Source organism: Elephantulus edwardii, unplaced genomic scaffold (genome assembly GCF_000299155.1).
Source record: "Elephantulus edwardii isolate Elephantulus edwardi_28Jun2011 unplaced genomic scaffold, EleEdw1.0 scaffold00044, whole genome shotgun sequence".
Taxonomy (NCBI): Eukaryota; Metazoa; Chordata; class Mammalia; order Macroscelidea; family Macroscelididae; genus Elephantulus; species Elephantulus edwardii.
The window spans coordinates 2,120,384-2,139,951 of record NW_006399794.1 but is presented as its reverse complement, the minus strand read 5'-3'; the positions used below and the strand labels follow the sequence as shown (position 1 = coordinate 2,139,951).

Genomic DNA, 19,568 nt, shown 5'->3' with positions numbered 1-19,568 from the left:
CACCAATCTTAAGCTACTATTCTTGTATACATGTATCTTCCATGTTAATAGTACACTTTAGAACTATAACTAGGTTTTCAGTAACATAAGACCAATTGAGGTAAGATTTAAAAATATAATTTATTTGTGAAGTCCTCTAATACATATTAGAACGTTAATATTACTCCTATTTTGAAAATACCTTTAGTTTGTTTTCATTTCATTGTCTTCTTAATTTTTAAGAAATAATCTGTAACTCATTTTGTTCTTACATAGGATGTGTTTTGGAGATGCAGACAAAATATCTTTGATGAAATGAAGAAGAAATTTTTACAGGTAGACTGCTGATGTAATTGTTTTATTGTGATAATCAGCAGAACAAGTAACAGCATGTTAGTATATTTATTTAATAACAAAGCATGTCTTAACTTGTGCTTGGCTTTTTATGTCTTCCTTAAAGTTCCTTATTTTTAATAAGTTAGTGAAGGTGAGAAATCAATATAAAAATCTGTAAACCACATCATTTTTACTTTTGGGTATCATAGTTGTTTCTTTTTAGACATTTATTTCTGAAATAATAGTGCTGAAAATGAAATAATTCATAATCTACAGAGGCAAAATTCAGAAATCCTATTTACAGAACTCGTAAACAATTACTCTTCTGATAGCATGTGTGACTATAAAACTGAACTTCTCTATGTAGCATCTTTATCATTCCATTTTCCCCTCAAGGTTTTCCTTTTATTCTCCCCAGTTGATCTGTTAAATTAATTACATAGATAAAAACCATAGAGCTAAAGGAGAGGACCTTAAACATACCCCCTCCCTTTCCCTATAATGAAAGTAAAAGTGCATATCTCTACCCCAGGGTTAAAGTGAAAATGTAAGTCCGAGTGAGGTTGATAAACTTTCTTATAAATTTGTGCCATCAGTTCTCTTTTTTAATTAACAGAACCTATTGTCACTGCATAAATTTCAACTTATAGTGACTTTAAAGGACAGAATAAAACTCCCCCATAGTGTTCTAAGGGTACTAACTTTTATGGAGTCAAACTGCCACATTTGTGTTCTGCATAGTTGGCTAGTGGGTTTGAACTATCCATCGTTTGCTTCAGTCATGTACTGAACCGTAAACTGTTTAGGACTCAGAACTCAGTATTGGACTTAAAATTTTTAGTAATGCAAAAGAAAATAGATACCCAGAAGAGTAAGCTTAGGTGGCCTGTGGGTAGGAAGTTGCACTGCCCTCCTAAAGAGAATCCATCAGCTGCTCCATCAGAGAAAGATGGCCAGGCTCCTCCTGTCTGACCACTCTAAGACCTGTTCTCTTAGCTTGTGTAGGCTTTTCTGCCAATAAACATAAAATGAATTTATTTATAAGTATTTATTTATTTACAAGTATTTTTTTAAAGTTTGTAACCAAAATCTTAATATTTTTTGTAATAATATGGAAAGATAGGAATTCTTGAGGGGGAAGATTGTTTATTAAATTTGGAGGTAAAGAAGTTCTTTTATAATGATTGGATTTTTTAACTTAACTATTTTTTCAGAAAAATCTAAAATACAGTTTGGAATTTAAGTGTTAAATTGATTATTACATGATAGAAATTCTATGAAGGAGTCAAGTACTTGTCTGCTAATACAAAGCTGAGAAGTTAGAACCTGCTTGCTGCTCTGCAGGAGAGCTGATTGGCACCCTGCTTCAGTAAGCCTGGGAAACCCTACTACCCTACTTTGCACTCCTGTACGGTTGCTGTGAGTCAGAATCAACTAGGCTGCAGTGGGAAGTGGGGCTATTATAAACATTTACCAGCAATTATTTATAGACTGTTTTACATTCTTAGTGAGAAAACCAATGAAATGCTTCTTGGGAAATAAAAATTTTGGTGTTAACTTTAGAGAATTCAGTGTTAACTTAAAAATTGTTAGGAATACATACAAAGAAAAGACATGACATGTGGCAAGCATGCCTTCAGCAGGACTCCAGATTTACTAGACAAAAGAATTATCGTTGCTAACCTCTTCTAGAGGTCCCTAGTAACAAGTATGTCTTTAGAAGAAAAATATGTCTCAAATATTTTATCTTAATATGTTAACATAAGCAAAATTATGATTTTACTATCTTCAAGATACTTCTGATTTTGCAAGGACATCTATTATCTGTACACTCTCAGCATTGCAGTGTTAAAATATGTAGGTATTTATAACTATTAGCATATCTCTTCTCACAAGTATAATACTGTTATAAGTTGTTTTTAAAGTAGTTTCTATATGTGATCAGACTTTTTGTGTGGAGACTCTGTGACCCTATTGTAGCTAATTTAAGACATATTAATTATTTTTCTAAATAGAACATGCTTTAGGCTTTTCTAAACCTTTGTGCTTGTTTTCTCTTACCTCGAGGTCACAATGAAATGCATTTGATTCTAAAATTTTACTCCGTTCCTTAAATGATGTATTCTCAGCTACCTTTCCTGTATGTTGGATGTAGTACCTAAATGGATTTTTCCCATCACCTTCCCACAAATGCATACCTCTCAGCTAGAGCTTGCATGTGCTTAAAATGTATGGAGGTGTGCTTCAGTTAGCACTTGTTATCTAACAGACTATTCTAAAATGTGGTTTGTTGCTGTTGTTGTTAGGTGTTGACTATGATTAATAGAGACCCTCTGAACGCATAGAGATCAGTACCTTTCCCTATCCTGCATCATCCTCATGCACTCCTTCATATGAAGACCAATTGCTTTTGTCAGTATCAAATCACCTTGTTGAGGGTCGTAGAGGTGTAGTGGTTTAAAGCAGTTTACTTGCTCACAATTCTGTGGGGTGAGAATTTGGACGGGGCTCAACTAGCTCAAATTAAACCTATTGATTAGACTATATAGGTTATTATTTAACCTATTAATCAAGAATTAAACTTATTAAGGTTTAATACTTGATTCTCTTCAGCTAGTAGCTGAGTTTAGATAAAATGTCCAAGAAAGCTTTTCTCAATTTGTTTTTGTTGTTTCTAGGTGCTGTTAAGTTATTGTCAACTCATAGTGACTCTGTACAACAGAATGAAACACTCCCCAATCCTCTGTCATCCTCAGTTTCTGCTGTGCTTAAGGCTATCATTGCAGTTACTGTATCAGTCCGTATTATTCAGAGTCTTTCTCTCCTTCTCTGACCTGCATTCCCAAGCATAATGTTAATGCTAAGGACTGGCCCCTCCTGATAGCATGCCCAAAGTATGTGAGACAGTCTTTGCTTCTAAGGACCACTCTAGTTGCACTTACTCTTAATTAGTCATCTATCTCCATCATCCACTAAGCAGCCATGTTTTCATGAATTGTTGCAGCTTTGTCACAGCATGCTGGTCCTGGGATAGTTGGACTTCCTATTCAAGAGCTGGTTTCTAAGAGGGACAAAAGCAGAAGGCTTGCCTTATTAGACATCATCACTTCTGTCACATTCCATTGGGACAAGCTAGTTAGTCACATGACCATCCAAATATAAGGGAAGAAGGAAAAAAGTGGCAAAGAAGTTTTAGCCATTTTTAAATCCACTCCATATTTCTATTTTATAGTATTTCTTACCTTGTTTCCATATTTCTTAAGAAATATCTTGCTTATATTTAAATGTATTGGTAAAATTAGTATTTAATGTGGTAGAGATTTTTTCTTTCCTATAAAATTGTTACAAAGTGCTTAGTACAGCTTATGCATTGATGATACTTAAAGAATTGCAAAAATTTGGGGTTTTTTTCTCCCCTAACATGTTTCTGATAAATCACCAATTTTTTAAGACATTCCATCAGTGTCATTCACATTGACAATAGCAGTCTCAAAATTGAGATGCAATCCATGAATGATAGCCAAGTATGGGTGAAATAAAAAGTGGTCTATAAAGAAACAAAATAGTTTAGATCTTTCTAAAAGAGCAGAACATTTTGTCTTAAATTATTGTAGAATTAAGTTCAACAGTAAAATATGATTGACTCAGCAATTCCACTTTGTAAGAATTTTAGGGAAACAAAGTCTGTATAGTTTTGTGTGGGTGTCCCTCTCAGAGAAATTTCTGAAATGTAATAAAATCTTGCCTGAGTCCTTTAAAATGTAATTGAGTTAATAAATTATTAATCTATATAATAAAATACTGGGAGAAACTAAGGTAGGGAAATTAGATTGAGTAAATCTATGTAATAAAATACTATTTAGCTGTTATAAATGGATATGTTAGGAAAGATGAGTTAAGGAAAAATTACAGTCATAAGTGAAGAACATTAGGCATCTTCACAATCCAGTTGTGTTGGGTTGTCTTTTTTTTAATTGTGCACTTATATTTGTGTTACAGAAAAAGTTTGAGGAAGGATATGCACGGAAATGTTAATAGTTAACTCAGAGGTCAGAGATAATAGATGAGGTCTGCTTTTTCTTTTAATGTTGGCTTTTTAAAAAAAAACACTTAATATGTACATGAAAAAAAACCCTGTTGTCATTAAAAGAATGAAAGGTATATGTGAAATTAAATTTTTTGTTTACTGTTTATAATTGTCCATAGTGGCCAGTGTTTGGAGGAGCTCCCAGTTTGAGAGAGGTTTGGAAGCAGGAGTGACATCCAATTCCTAGACCACATGCCTCTGGAAACTCTATGAACTTGGAGAAATGATGATAGTTACAGAAAGGCTTCAAGCTTTTTGTTCATAGGATGGCTATGAGTCGTGCTCGACTAGACTGCAGTCAACAACAACATAGTGCAATTATTCTTCACATGAGAATCCATCCACTTGTGGCTATTTTTAATAGAAGGAGAGTGGTTTGGAGTGCCTATATATCTTACTCACATTTTTCAAACAATAGATAAAGAACTTCTGTTGTTTTGTTGTTAGATGCTGTTGAGTACCACTTACAGTGACTCTGTGAACAACACATTTATTTGATCCCTGTCCTGTTCTGTGCTGACATACTTGGATATGTTGCTGCAGTCACTGTTTCAGTCTAGCTCATTGCAGGTTTTTCTTTAGCTGATCTTCCACCTTTCCAAGCATGATGATGACCTTTTCCAATGAATAGTCTCTTCTAGCAACATGCCCAAAGTATGAGTGTTGCCATCTTTGGCTCTACAGAGTGTTTACACTGCACCTTCTCTAAGACATACCTGTTTGTTCTTTTGTCCAGGCTATCATTCTGCCACATACTATATTAGTTAATTTCTGATTCAGTTATCAAGAGTTCTGATACGTTGTTGATGTTGAGTATTGTCACGTTGGTTCTGGTTGTGTGCACCACACATCACTCCCTGATCCTGTTCTCACAATCTCTTGTGTTTTAAGCCATGTTACAGCCATAAACTGATGTCAGTCTGTCTTGTTGAGAATCATCTTTTGTTGCTGAACCTCTACTTTACCAAGGGTAGGATAAAGTAGAAACTTTTAACTAATTTCTGAATTCTTAAACAATATTGATTCTCAATTAACAAATACAGTCTTTTTAAAGCTTTAAAGAGGGAGCTCTGGTAGCCTACTGCATAAGAAATTTTTCCACCTGCCACTCTGTGGGAGAAAGATGGGCAGTCTTCCTCCCATGCACTTTAAAGCCTCTGAAAACCTGCTGGAAGGTCAACTATGAGTCTGTTCCAGTTTGATGGCAATGTACAAAGCTTTACACGTTGCTATAATTCTTTTTTTAGCTGGTATTTATTTTTATGTCATTAATATTTCTTAGTATAAATAACGAGCGGAGAAGGAATGTGACTGAAAAGGCAAACTTGGAAATAATAAGCCTCCTCTGCCTGTACAGGTGTAAAGTGTGTCCTTGGATTAAAACTCAGTTTAAAATAACCCTTCATCATCTATTTCGCTGCCTCTTAACTTCCCTCAGCCAGAAAGCTTTGCTCAGAAGTACAATTTCACACCCCATAACTGCATTTCAGACTGATCTACCTCTCCACCCTCTTTTCTTTCACTTTTAGCTATGCTATATTGGCTGAAGTTGTGACTTTGCTATAATACTTTATGTCTGGGAAACTTGAAACATTCAGACTTACCATACTTCTGATATGTACTATCCAAAATATAAAAGTAGATCTTTTGTGGCTTAACATTATTTTTGTTTGGTTACCTTTTTTATTATAAACAAGAATCTTAAACAAATTCTGACTATCTTTTGCTGTTTGGTATTAAAATGTATAAAAGAATCCATTATATTGAACTGTAATGCTTCAAATGTGTAGGCGAAGGATTTTTTCCCTTATATGATTTAAAAATAGATAGTGATGCCTTTTTGTGTTATACTATTTATTTTGCATAAATAAAATTTTTATAAGTGGGTTCTTATTAAATATTTCAGCTTATCTAAAAATAACTGTTTAGCCAGTATATTTTAAGTACTATACTACTTTTGTAAAAATGTATTTCCTTAGTTAACTAATTTGTTGTTTTTGATTGCCAAGTTGCGTCAAAAACGATTCATACCTATCCTATGACCAAAAGGCCTGAAGCCTTTTTCTATAACTATTGTCATTTATCAAAGTTCATAGTGTTTCCAGGGATGTGTTGTTTAGGAATTAGATGCCACTCCTGCTTCCAAAATTTAATTAACTTTATTTTAAATTATGTCTTAAAAAACACAAATTTTTTTTATCACTCACTAACAGAACCGACTTATAGTTGACCCTCTAGTGGGTTTTTAAGTTAGTGTAAAGCAGATGGGAGAGATTACACAACTTTCTCCCCATAAATCCCTCTGGTAGATACAAATCACTAGAGAGGCACCACCCTGGGCTCATTATCACTCCAAGCTCATTCTGGACTAAGTTACTAGGTTTCTCATCTTACTGCATAACAGCAACTCATTGCCATCAAGTCAGAACTGACTCATAGCTGACCCTCCAGCAGGTTTTCAGAGGCTGTAAATTGCTCTGGAGGAGATTACCTGTCTTTCTCCTATGACGCAGCTAATGGATTCGAACTGCTTACCTTAGGATTGGCAGTGTGAGACCATCTGTTAAACAACCAGACTTCCACTAATCACTGATAGTTAGCTTATTTAAAGATAGGTTAAATTGATTTTTATAATTTTATATCAACATCTTAGCATCAAAAAAATAAAAACCTTTAGCACTGGGCTGATAGGTAATGATAGATGAAAAAAAAAGATCAAAATTGTGAACAATTTCATTTTATTTGGCTCCACAATCAGCATCCGTGGTATCAGCAGTCAAGAAATAAAAAAAAAAAAAGTATTGCATTTGGAAAATTTGTTTTTTGGGATCTCTTTAAAGTGCTGGCGAGGAGCAAAGATGGACAAAGACTATGGTGGACCTCATACAAACCATGATGTTTTCAGTTGCTTTCTATGCATCTGATGAACAGACTAAGGAAGACTAAAGAAGGATAGATACTTTGAATTTGTGTGTTTGTGAAGAGTATTGACTCTCATGTATGGTCAGAAAAACAAACTAATTTGGCCTGAAGATAATGCCACCAGGCTGCTCCAGAGAGCTATTCTTACATAGTTTGAGCATGTTATTAGGAGAGAATAGTCCATAGGAAAAGACGTCCTGCTGGAACAGTAGGAAGGTCAGAAAGAAAGAACTCTCAAGGAAATGAATTGGCACAGTGACCAGTTAACTTGACCTTGGTGGAGATTGTGAGGATGCAACCAGATTTGAATAGGCAAAGATCTGATGTGTACAGAGTCTCTGTGAGTTGTAGGCAATTCATTGACACTTAGCAAAAATAATAGCATATAAAAATAATTTGTGTTGGCATTGTTAGGAAAGAAAATGCAGCACTCAAGAAAAAGAAAAAAGCACTAGTTTGTAGTAATCATATTTCTAAATAGTCTGTTAAGGAAGTGGTGAAATATCCCTCAGCAAATGTTTGTTGTACTTTGAGAGAAAGCAAGAGACCTGCATAACCAGATTGCATTCTACAGATACCATACTTAGCAAGATAAAATTGAAAAGAACACTCAGGAAGCTAAAGTGACTAGTTCAGGAGATACACTGGAAGCAGAGTTGTTAGCAGTTGGTGATTGTGTGAGAGATGAAGAAGGAAGAGATAAGTGATACTCAGCTCTGGGAAGAAGATGGCACTGTTCATAGAGATGGACATTACAGAAGGACAAATGTAGTACCTGCTTTCCATGGGGAACCTACCCGCCAAAAACAACACACTAAAACTCAACCAAAAATTATCCAATAAACTTCTCTGATGCAAAAAATTTAAAAAGCACCTTTGAGGGATGGCATTTCTTTGAGAATAACTACTTTTCAGACCCTTTGTTTTGATAATTACTGAATTATGTACTTGATAAAAAGAAGGAAGGAGAATTTGTGTTACCAGCTCTCCTCAGGATTGATTGATAATAGCAAAAGGGACTTTTTTTTTATTTACTTCCTCCTCCCATTACTGCTAGCTTGATGTGTCTGAATCATCTTGTCAGTTTCAGCTAACAGTTTTTGTTAGCTGTGGCAAGTAAAGATGAGGCCTGTTTGTGTCCTTTAGTTATAGATTTTGCTATCTTTAGACTGATGTCATTGAATTTCTTTATAAGTAACTTCACATTTTATTCCGGAGACCTAGAAATGCTTGTTTTGCTAATACTAGCTAACATTGTAATGACACATTTTTAAGGCAAGTTATTTTTAACTTAAAGTTTCTCATATACTTCTTCATGGTTTGTTGACCATTGACTTAGAACCCTAAAAAGTGAAAGCAGTGGCCATTAGAAGAACTTCTGATTTTGAAATATGCCCAAGTTTTCCCAAAACAAACCTTTCTCTATAGTATGTTTCAGATCTGTCCAGTAGAGTATAATTCAGACATAACAAAACAATAATATGGCTAGTACACAGAAAAGAATTTGTATTTTGTTAGTTCTTTTGGATTTAATCATAAAATTTTATGGCTAATAGTTGTTTACCTTTAAAGATAAATAACACCTACTTTTTGGTTTCCGTTTTATTTTCAATTTCAGATAGAAAATGCTGCTGAAGAACCTAGAGTCTTATGTATAATACAAGATACTACTAATTCAAAGACAGTTCATGAACGGATCACTTTAAATTTACCAGCTTCTACTCCACTCAGAAAGCTGTTTGAAGATGTGGCCAACAAAGTAGGCTACATAAATGGAACTTTTGATTTGGTATGGGGAAATGGAATTAATACTGCTGATATGGTAAGGCACTAGACTTGTCTTTTCTTAAGCAGATAGTAATATTCTACCCATTATTATTGTTGTTGACGATTAATACATGAAATCTAAGACAGCTTTCTGATCTTAATGAGCAAATGTATAAGTCTTTGTGTAACTCAGTGCTTGGATCTCTCTCTTCTTTCCATTTTCCTTCATTCTGGGATAAGTATCCAAAAGTTTGTAAAATACTGTTTTGTTAGTTTTTCATTCGTGTAAGGTGATGATTGTAGTGTTAGGTAAGCATATTTTTTTAAGGGCATGTGAAATCATAAGTAAATGGATAACACTGTAAAATCAGAAGTTGTTTATGAGCTTTATTTTGGAAAAGAAAACTTGTATAGAAAGAGGGGGAAAAGTAGGAGGGATAGGTAGGTAGGTAGGTAGGTAGGTAGGTAGGTAGGTAGGTAGGTAGGTAGACAGACAGACAGACAGACAGACAGACCCCAGAACATTAACAGAGCTTATCTCTAGGTGACTTTTTTTAAAAAATTTTATTAATTTTTTTGTGTGTACTGTCAAATCGGATCTGACTGGTACAGGAGGAGATTGTCCCTCCTTCTCCAGCAGAGCATCTGGTGAATTTGAACCGTGCACCTCTGGGTAAGGGTTGAAATTATTCTACAGGATAAAAGAGTTACTGAATCTTATATATTAAATTTTCAAAGAAATTATGACTTGTTTCTTCCTAGAAACTTCTTGATCCTGACCCTGATCTTGTAATAAGTATCACTTATCAGGACAGGCTTTTCATTAAGAGGTCCTCTAAAAGTTCCTATTTTTTTTTTTTATATTACATTGCTTCTCTTAAAAAATCACTTTATATTCCTAGATAAGCTAGCTGTAAGTTGTGCTACCACTCTGAAAGCATTCAATTTGAACTCACAGTTTCTCCATGAGAGAAAGATGGACAATCTTCTCCCGTGGTTCTGACTTGATGGTACACCACAACAGCAACAAACCTGCCATAGAAGAATCATTCTTTTTTAAAAGGTTATTTGGGCCCATTCTATTTACAGGGAGCTCTGGTGGCCTAGACTGTAGGGAGTTGCATTGCTAACCCAAAGAAAGGCTGTAACTCTCTGGCAGTTTGAATGCACCAGCAACTCTGAGGTAGAAATATGGGCATTCTCCTCTTTCCATATGATTTACAGCCCCGGAAAACCAGTGGAAAGTCAGCTAGGGGTTGAGTTCTGACTCAAAGATAATGAATTTGAATCTTTTGAACATGTTTTAAAATTATTTATATCAATGTACATATTTTTCTCCTATTATCATAGTCAATACTTCCTCATAATCTAAGATACTATGATTATATCCATAGGCTCCATTGGATCACACCAGTGATAAGTCTCTTCTTGATGCTAGTTTTGAGGCAGGAAAGAAGAACTTTCTACATTTAACAGATAAAGATGGTGAACAGCCTCAAATACTGTTGGTAAGTTGTTTGAAAAGCCTTATATTTATAATTTTTGTGCACTATCACCTACTACATGGAAATGCAGTTGTCCAAAACAAGAAAGAGAAATGTGTTTTGTAATATGTGGTATTGTAAAATGTAATTAGAATATTATTTTCCACTGTTTTCTTGTGACTTGTTTTAAGTGTTTTCCTTAACACAGTTATGTGAAACATTTATTATAACATCACTATTATGTAGTGATTTTTGCTCATTCTGCTTTTGGAAATCATATCTTAAAGTAGCTCAGGGAAATTACTCAAATAGAAAGCATTTAAAATTAGAGAATTAGTGTCAGACTTCCATGATTCTGTTCTCCTACTCCTGAAGCTACAAATTCAATTCTTCTAAAATGAGCTATTACAAGACAAGTTGTAACCACAGTTTCTGATGAATCTTGGGTTTGTTAATTGAACTAACACTTACTAATAAAATAGAAATTGTAGTCGGGTAGCTAAGTGAGACTTTATTCTAAGCTTTTACTTCGCAGTCGAATATTTAATTCCTGTTATGTACAATTCATATTAGTTCTTTGAGTTTCCAAATTAGACAAAATATGACTTCAGGCATCAACAAGTTTTTATCATGGTGTTCCATACCTCTGCAAATAATTTTAAAGTGGTATTTATGCACCGCCCGCCCCCCCAAAAAAAAAATCCACCTTAGGTGCCATTAAATTGGCTCTGACTTGTGGCAGTGCTGTGTCTCATAGTAGAACTGTGCTTCTTAGAGTTTTCAGTGGCTGAATTTTTTTTCAGAGATGAATCTCCAAGCCTTTCTTCTTCCAAAATGCTCCTGGGGGGGGGGGGAACTTGAACCCTCCTTCTTAGCAGCTGAGCATTTGAATGTAGCAGTTCACACCAGTGTGAGATTCCAGGCAGAATAAAGTACCGAATTAATAAAAGCACCAAGCAAATCCATTGCCACTGAATCCATTTTGACTCATAACAACCCTGAAGAACAGAATAGAAATACCTTAGAGTGTCTCTAAGGCTTTATATCACTTTGGAAGAAGATTGTCATGTCTTTCTCTCATGGAGCAATTGCTGAGTTTGAACTACTGACCTTTTGGTTAACCGTTGAATTAACCAGTAATCTACCTGGATCCTTCTAATATGCATACTTAGACAAATTCTAGAGGAATTCAGATGAGAAGTTCAGAAAGTCAGGGAAGAGGCAGCTTAAAATCTTCTTTAGTTGTGCTTTGAAAATTGAGTTGAATTTAGATAAATAGAAAAGGAAGTTTATCAGTACAGAATCGCAAACAAAAAGTGGAGAAGAGGAAAAGAAGACACAATACATCATAGCAATCAGCAAAAGAGCTTGGATAAGAAAGTTATGTTGTTATGTACTGTCTAGTCGCCTGCCACTCATAGCAACTCTGTTTACAACAGCTCTTGAAGCCTGTCCTGTCCTGAACCAATCTCACTGACCTGACACACCTACCACCATTGCCCCACTTACTGTATCAATCCATCACTTCTGGGTCTTCCTCTCCTGCACTGTCCGTCCACCCTTCCAAGCATGACGTCCTTCTCCAAGGACCGGCCCCTCTGACCACATGTGCAAAGTGTCTGAAATGGAGTGGAGCTTCAGAATCCTAGCCTCCAAGGAGAAACTTGGTTTCACCCTCTCCAAGACAGACTTATTTGTTTTCTTGGCAGTCCATGGTACGTTCAGGACTCTTCTCTAGCACCACAACTCAAAGGCATCGGTTCTTCTTCTGTCATCCGTAATCATAGTTATAGTTAAGTAAATATTAATCAACTCTTCACAGTGATAGTAATGCTAGAAATAGAGAAGTAGAAGTTATGTGATTCATTTTCTAGGGAAATTTAATAGACTGTTGGTTGGAGTAGACTGAACAAATATGTTGAGGAATTGTTAAGATACGCCAAAAGATTGAAATTATTTGCATAATAGTCGAACAAATAATACTTGTTTAAAGACTATTTTATATATGTTAACACATTTTAAACTCATAAGCTGTGAATTTACACAGATCAGTAAATCATTCCCATTTCACACATATGGAACCAAATACCGAGGCAATTTACTTTGTTCTGAGTCATACAGCTTCTGAGTGACAAAGCCAGAATTTAATCCTAAGCCGTTGGGGTCCAGATCATCATGCATAGTTGTCCTTCAGCCCATTAGTCACAACTTCTTAATGAAGTTTGTTGGCACAACTTGTGGATTTGATTGAACCAAATTGAACCTATTGCTGTCAAGTTGCTTTGGTTGTTGTTTTTTTTTTTATACTGGTTTATTTACAAAGTTCATATGCATTGTTTTTCACACTGGATCTTTCCCATCTGCTCTACCGACCTCTCCCTCTACTCATTGAATTGTGCAACGCAGTGATTAACCACCCCTGCTACCCGCCCATCCTCACTCTCTGCTTCCACCTTGGATTCTTATACTAATTCTACAATAATGGTGTTATACAGCATTTGTCCTCATGGGACTGAGTTTATTCACTTAGCATAATGCTCTAGTCCCTCCCAAGTTAGATAGTAATTTACAAAATCATTGCTCTTTCATGTAGCATAGTGTTCTGTCATGTGAATGTATCATCATTTTTCAATCTGTTCCATTTTTGTTGGACACTTGTGCTGTTTCCATGTTCTTGTGATGGTGAATAATGCTGCTGTGAACATTGGTATAAAATTCTCAGTTCTCATTTTCTCAGTGGGATAGCTGGGTCATGTGGAATTTCTGTGTTCAGCTTTTTGTGGAAATGCCAAACTGTCTCCCAAGAGTGCTTGTACCATTTTACAATCCCGCCAACAATGTATTAGAGTTCCTATCTTACCACATCCTCTCCGGCATTTATATTTGCTGTCCTGTTAAACCTTGCCAGTGTTACTGGAGTGAGATGGTATCTCATTGTGATTTTGATTTCCATCTCTCTTACTGACAGTATTTTGAGCATTTCTTCATGTCTATTGGCCATCCAAATAGCTTCTTCTATGAAAATTCTTTCCATGTCTTTTGCCTGTTTTTAATTGTGTTATCAGATTTTTTTCTTGTGGAGGCCTTGTAGGATTCTGTAAACTTTTGATATGAGACCCTTGTCTGAAATGGTATTGCTAAATGTTTTTTCCTAGTCAGTAGATTTTCTTTTTACTCTGTTGTAAAAAGATTTTGATGCACACAGGGATTTGATCCTTAAAAGGTCCCATTCACCAATTTTATTAATGTTATGCTTTACTCCCAGGTCTCTGATCCACCTTGAGTTGATTTTTGTGTATGGTGTACGATTTGGATCCTGTTTCAGCTTTCTGCAGGTAGCAGTCCGGTTTTGTCAGCACCATTTGTTGAAGAGGTTGTCATTTCCTCATTTGATAGTTTTTATCAAGTTGATTTTGACTCATGATGACCATTTATTTGGTTTCCAAGGTTGTAAGTCTTAAGAGAAGCAGACTACCTCATTTTTCTCTCTCACAGTGACTGGATTTGAATTTCTGGTACTAGAGTTAACAGCCCAGCATGTAATCCACAATACCACTAGTTGGACTTTTAGAGAGTTGATGAGAAAGTAAAATAATTTTCAAATTTATGAGTTAGAAGGAGTTCTAGTGACCTAGAGGATAAGGATTTGAGCTGCTAACTCAAAAGTAGATTATTCAAATCCAGCAGTTGCTCTGAGGGAGAAAGATGAGCAGTCACCTATGCAACTGACAACCTCTGAAAACTCAGTGGAGGGTCAGCTGTGATTCCATTCCAGCTGGATGAAAAAGAGTGAATGAATGAGGGAAAATAGGTTAATTTTCAAATATTAGGAGTTAAAAGGAAAGACAAGACAGTCAAGTGAAACTGTGTATTAGGAATTGAGTCATTCTCACAAAGGCAGTACTTTAGGTAATAAAAGATGAGAGTCATGAAAGTAAAATACTGAGGAAGACTTGAAAAGCAGCCTTCAATATGGATTACATCTCAACCTGGAGGAGACAAAAGTCCTCCCTTCTGGGCTGGGTGGCAACATCATGATAGATGGAAGAGAGATTTAAATTATCAACAGTTTTGTCTTATTTGGCTCCACAGTAAACACCTTGGTACAAGCAGTTAATAAATCAAAAGATTTCTTACATTAGGAAAGTCTGCTTTCAAGGACCTCTCTAAAGTATACTAGTTTAAAGACTAAAGTCCACCTCATTCAGGCCATAATAATTTGATTCACTTGCTGTACATTTGAGAGATAGACAATAAGTAAAGATGACAGAAGAAGAATCAATGCCTTTGAGTTGTGGTTTTGATGAAGAATATTGAATAGTCTGTGGACTGCCAGAAGAACAAATAGATTTATCTTGGAGAAGGTGCTTCTTAGAGTCAAGAACCCTCTCACATACTTTGGGCATTTTGTTAGGAGGGGCCATTCCTTGGAAAGGAACATCATGCTGGAAAATGGAGGATTGATGAAAGAGACAAAAACCCTCAATGAGATAGTTTTACAGAAAATTACTTCAGCAGTGGGCTCAAGTGTGTCAGGTGTTGGAGATGGCACAGGATAGGACAGGGTTTGGATCTGTTGTTCATACGGCCACTATGAGTCGTACTCTACTTTGAGGCACCCAGTGATAACAATGGGAGGAGGAAGAGAGACTAAATATGAAAAATAAGTTGTTGTTATTGTTGTTATGTGTCATCAAGTCGTTTGCGACTCATAGCGACCCTTTGTACAAGAGCTCTAAACACCGTGCCAACCTAGCCATCCCAAATGCATTTATTCCCACCACTCGTCACAGAATTGTTCCATCTCATCGAGGGGCTTCCTCTCCTTCGCTGCCCCTCCACTCTGCCAAACATGATGTCCCTCTCCAAGGACCAGTCCCTCCTTGCAACATGCCCAAAGTATGTCAAATGAAGCTTCAGAATCCTTGACTCCAAGGAGCATTCCAGCTTCACCTTCTCCAGGACAAACCTGTTTGTTCTCCTAGCAGTCCATGGTATATTCAGTACTCTTCTCCAGCACAACAGCTCAAAGGCATCAATTCTCTTTCTATCATCCCTGTTCACTGTCCAGCTCTCTGATGCATAGCACGTAATTGCAAAGACTATAGCCCAGATCAGGTGCACCTTAGTGCGCCTGACGTTGTTGCTCTTCAGTACTCTTGAGAGGTCCCTCACAGCTGACTTCCCCAATGCAATTCACCTCTTAGGAAAGGAAATTAGATTTGTCAGATGCCATGCAAGCCAGTGAAAGCAAAGAGTTGTCAAAGGTAGAGGTTTTTGTTTGTTTTTTTTTTAATTATCAAATTAGAAGAGGTCGAAAGAATTATGATTTATAACTATTGTTGGCCACCCTGAGGAAAGTTCACTAGAGTAGTAAAAGAAGTTTTTAGGAGGCCTAGAACAGTGAGTGATAAAGAAATGCTGTCAGTGAGCATGAACTACTTTTAAATTTTATCTGTTTATTATTATTATTATTTGAAATATAATTTACATCCCAGAAAATTTATCTTCTGGTGGCCCAGTGGTAAAGTGTAGCACTGCCAACACAAAGGTATGTGGTTTGAATCCACCAGCTGTTCTGTGGAGAAAAGTTGGGAGGGTCAACTATGGGTTGGTTCTGATCTGATGATACAACACCAAAGTAAACAATGTAGTAATTTTTAGTATATTCACAATTTTTTAACCATCCGAAAAGGACCCCAAAACTGCCATCAGGTGGATCAAGATGCATTCTGACACTGTAGGACAGATTCTCATGGAGTTTACAAGACTATATAAATATAGATTACCTTGTCTTTGTTTCATGAACTAGAAGCACCAATCTTTTATTTAGTACTCCAAAGCCTAACCTAGGGACCTGAGTTCCTTTTGCAGCCATGATCATTTTCAAATTCCAGACTTCTTTAAGGAAAACTAGTACCCAATAGCAGTTGTTCTGCTCCCCTTTGGCCAAACACTAGTCTCCTTGGATTTTCATAAAATGGAATCAGACAGTATATGACCCTTTGCTTCTGAATTTTTTGAACTGTGTATTCACAGTTCATTACATTCTAATATGTGTCGGTACTTCATTCCTTTTTATGACTGAGTAATGGAGGTATTTCATTCTAGTATACTTAGGGTTGCTTTGACTTGGAGCTGGCTTGACACCTGGTAACAATGTTCTATGTATGGATATGCCACAGTTAGTGTTTTATCAATATTTAGGTGATTTGCACCTTTTGACTTTAATGAATAATGATGCTATTCATGTAGAAATATTTGTGTACATATTCTTAATGCATTTGGATATGTACATAGAAATGTTATTGCTAAATCATGTATTAACTCTATCATTAACTTTTTTATTAAACCACTTAATTACTAGTCTAGACTAGTAGTAGTCTTGGAGATAGAGAATTCAATCCTTTTTAAACTACCATACTGAGGAACGTTGGTCCAGAGAATTCTGATTTTTGAATGGATGTTGTTTTTGTTGTGTATGCTGTTGAATTGGAACTGATTCATAGCTGTCCTTCCAGCAGGTTTTCAGAGGCAGTAGATTTCATAGGAGAATATTGCTCATCTTTTTCTCACAAAGCATATGGTGGGTTTGAACTTAATACCTTTGCATTTGCAGGACAATTCCATACCTCTAAGATAAATTGAAAAAAAATTTTCTTTTCAGAATCATTTGTCTTCCTTTTAAAAACTATGGAAAGCAAAACTCAGCTGAGTCCAGTTCAGAGATTACAAATAATATTGCCAGGGACAAACCTGCTGGTCTGATATACCTCAGTGCATTACAGAATGAGGAAACTATGACTTAAGAGATTATAGATTTTTTTCAGAACTGTTCTCAGTGAAATATTCCTTGGTAAAAATTGTTCTAGTTCACAGCTTTCCTTTAAAAATCTATTATGATGAAAATAAAATATATTATAAATAAAAATACCTCTTGGGATAGTTGATAATAAATAAGCTCAGTAGTTCCATCTTGAAGGAATACCCAAATAAGCAAGTTCGCAAACCTTCCTTAATGTCATCTTTATTTTTATGAAATTGCCAGAATGTTTTTAATCTATTTAGTGCCATTGAAATTTAGATGAGCTCTTAATTTAGAGAACTCTATTCACAAAATACACATTATTATATTAAAATGCTTAGTGCTCTTCTTTCCTCTCTGTCTTAATGACTCTTCTTGATTTTTATGTTCCTTAATCTTTTTTCCCGTAACTTGAGTGTCACCTTGTCTTACTGTAGTGGCTTATGTGTTTCTGTGATGCTGGAATTGTCATCAATATTTCTCTTTTTCTAACCATCTTTAAACATTTGAGTGAAAGTTTACAAACCATACTGTGTTTTTGTTCAATCATTCATAGACATTTTGTTTTAACATTAATTATAATGGATTCATGTAATGCAGTTTCAATGTCTAATCAAACCTTTATATTGTTCTCTTTACTCAGTTTAGTTACTGATTTTTACTCCTGTCTTTCACCCTTCTCATCTTTTTTAACTCTTCAAAATTGATTCTATTTGTGAGGATATCCTTTTGTTAGATTTTTATATTAGTGATTTTATGCCTTATTTCCATTTGTGACTGGCTTATGTCATTCAGCATAATTTGATCTGTATTTCTTCGTGTTATACAGTATTTCACAAATTACAGCAGGGGCCACCTGTGGTTAGTAAGTTTCAGCAAAACTTCCAGACTAAGACTGACTAGTAAGAAAGTCCTGGATGTCTACTTTCTAAAACTGGCCAGTGAAAACTATGTATCATAGCAGAACATTCTTCAGTATAGTGCTAGAAAAGAAACCCTTTAGTTAGAATACTTTCAGAGTATACAGTGGCCATAGCATTTCATTGGCTGATCCACACCAGCAGTCATGAAGATGTCACAGAATGGTGCAGCATTTTGTACTGTTGTATATGGGATTACCACAAGTCGGTACTGACTCAGCAGCTGCTAACAATAACAGACCTCTTTACTTCTTCCTCATTAATACAATTTCTTAGCTGGAAACAATAGGAATAGGTAACTCTTATCTAACAATTATTGGATATAACCTTTCTATCAGGCCTGTTGTTGCTGTTGTTGTGTGCAGTCAAGTTGGAACTGACTCATAACTGACCCTCCAGTGGTTTTTCAGGGGCAGGAAATTGCACAAGAAGACATTGCCCATTCTTCTCCCTCAGAGGAGTTGCTAGAATTGAAGTGTGGCCTTTGGGATGATTGAAGAGCAGCTTTTTACCACTAAGGAACCAGGTCTACTTGGCACTAATAATGTAAACATAAAGGTTAGACTCTGCCATCAAGACATTTACAGTGGGACTTATGATTTATTAGTACCAAAACTCCCCTCTGTAATGATGAGGAAAAGATTGAAAGAGTAAGGTGAGAATTTTTAAAGAAGACGTCAGCTTCTTTAAAACCTTTCTACAGGAAATGATGAGGGCTTGGAGTTCTTTGAATGATTTAGTGATAAAAGTAATAGGAAAGCTGTGTCTTTTTTTCCTCAGCAATTAATTAGTAAGTCTTTTTTTCTGTTCTTGCAGCAGCGCAGCATTTGCTGTTTGGTAAATATTGGTTATGTTGTATTTTAGGAAGATTCCAGTGCCGCAGATGACAGTGCTCATGACAGGTTCATAGGTCCTCTTCCAAGAGAAGGTTCTGTGAGCTCTACCAGTGACTATGTCAGCCAGAGCTACTCCTATTCGTCTATTTTGAATAAATCTGAAACTGGTAAGACTGTTTTTATTGTTAATTTTATTTTTGTAATGTCATAGGGCATAATAGGTCCAAAATAATCTTAGCTATAATCTTAAAGCATTAGGCCCAAAGTAATCGATCCTCAGCCTCTCATTCTATGGATAATAATACTGACCTCTAGAGCAAGGTTACCATACTTAACTAGCCAGCACCAACAAAGTTAAAACAACAATGTAGCTTTCCTTTCCCTAACACTGTTTTTTGTTAACTGTATTATTGTCCCTACTTTCTAATAAAG

At 35.7% G+C, this 19,568-nt stretch overlaps 1 protein-coding gene across 2 annotated transcripts in view; it reads left to right on the top strand.

Moving 5' to 3' along the window:
* The window catches only part of USP47 (ubiquitin specific peptidase 47), a 137,564-nt gene that overhangs the window by 34,309 nt on the left and 83,687 nt on the right, over positions 1–19,568 (top strand). The window contains exons 2-4 of one of the 2 annotated variants that reach the window (XM_006885410.1): positions 8,943–9,146; positions 10,486–10,599; positions 19,165–19,303. In XM_006885410.1, coding sequence (XP_006885472.1) covers positions 8,943–9,146; positions 10,486–10,599; positions 19,165–19,303 — 457 coding nt within the window. The remainder of the gene's footprint in view (positions 1–8,942; positions 9,147–10,485; positions 10,600–19,164; positions 19,304–19,568) is intronic. The other variant, XM_006885411.1, reaches the window with a different exon arrangement.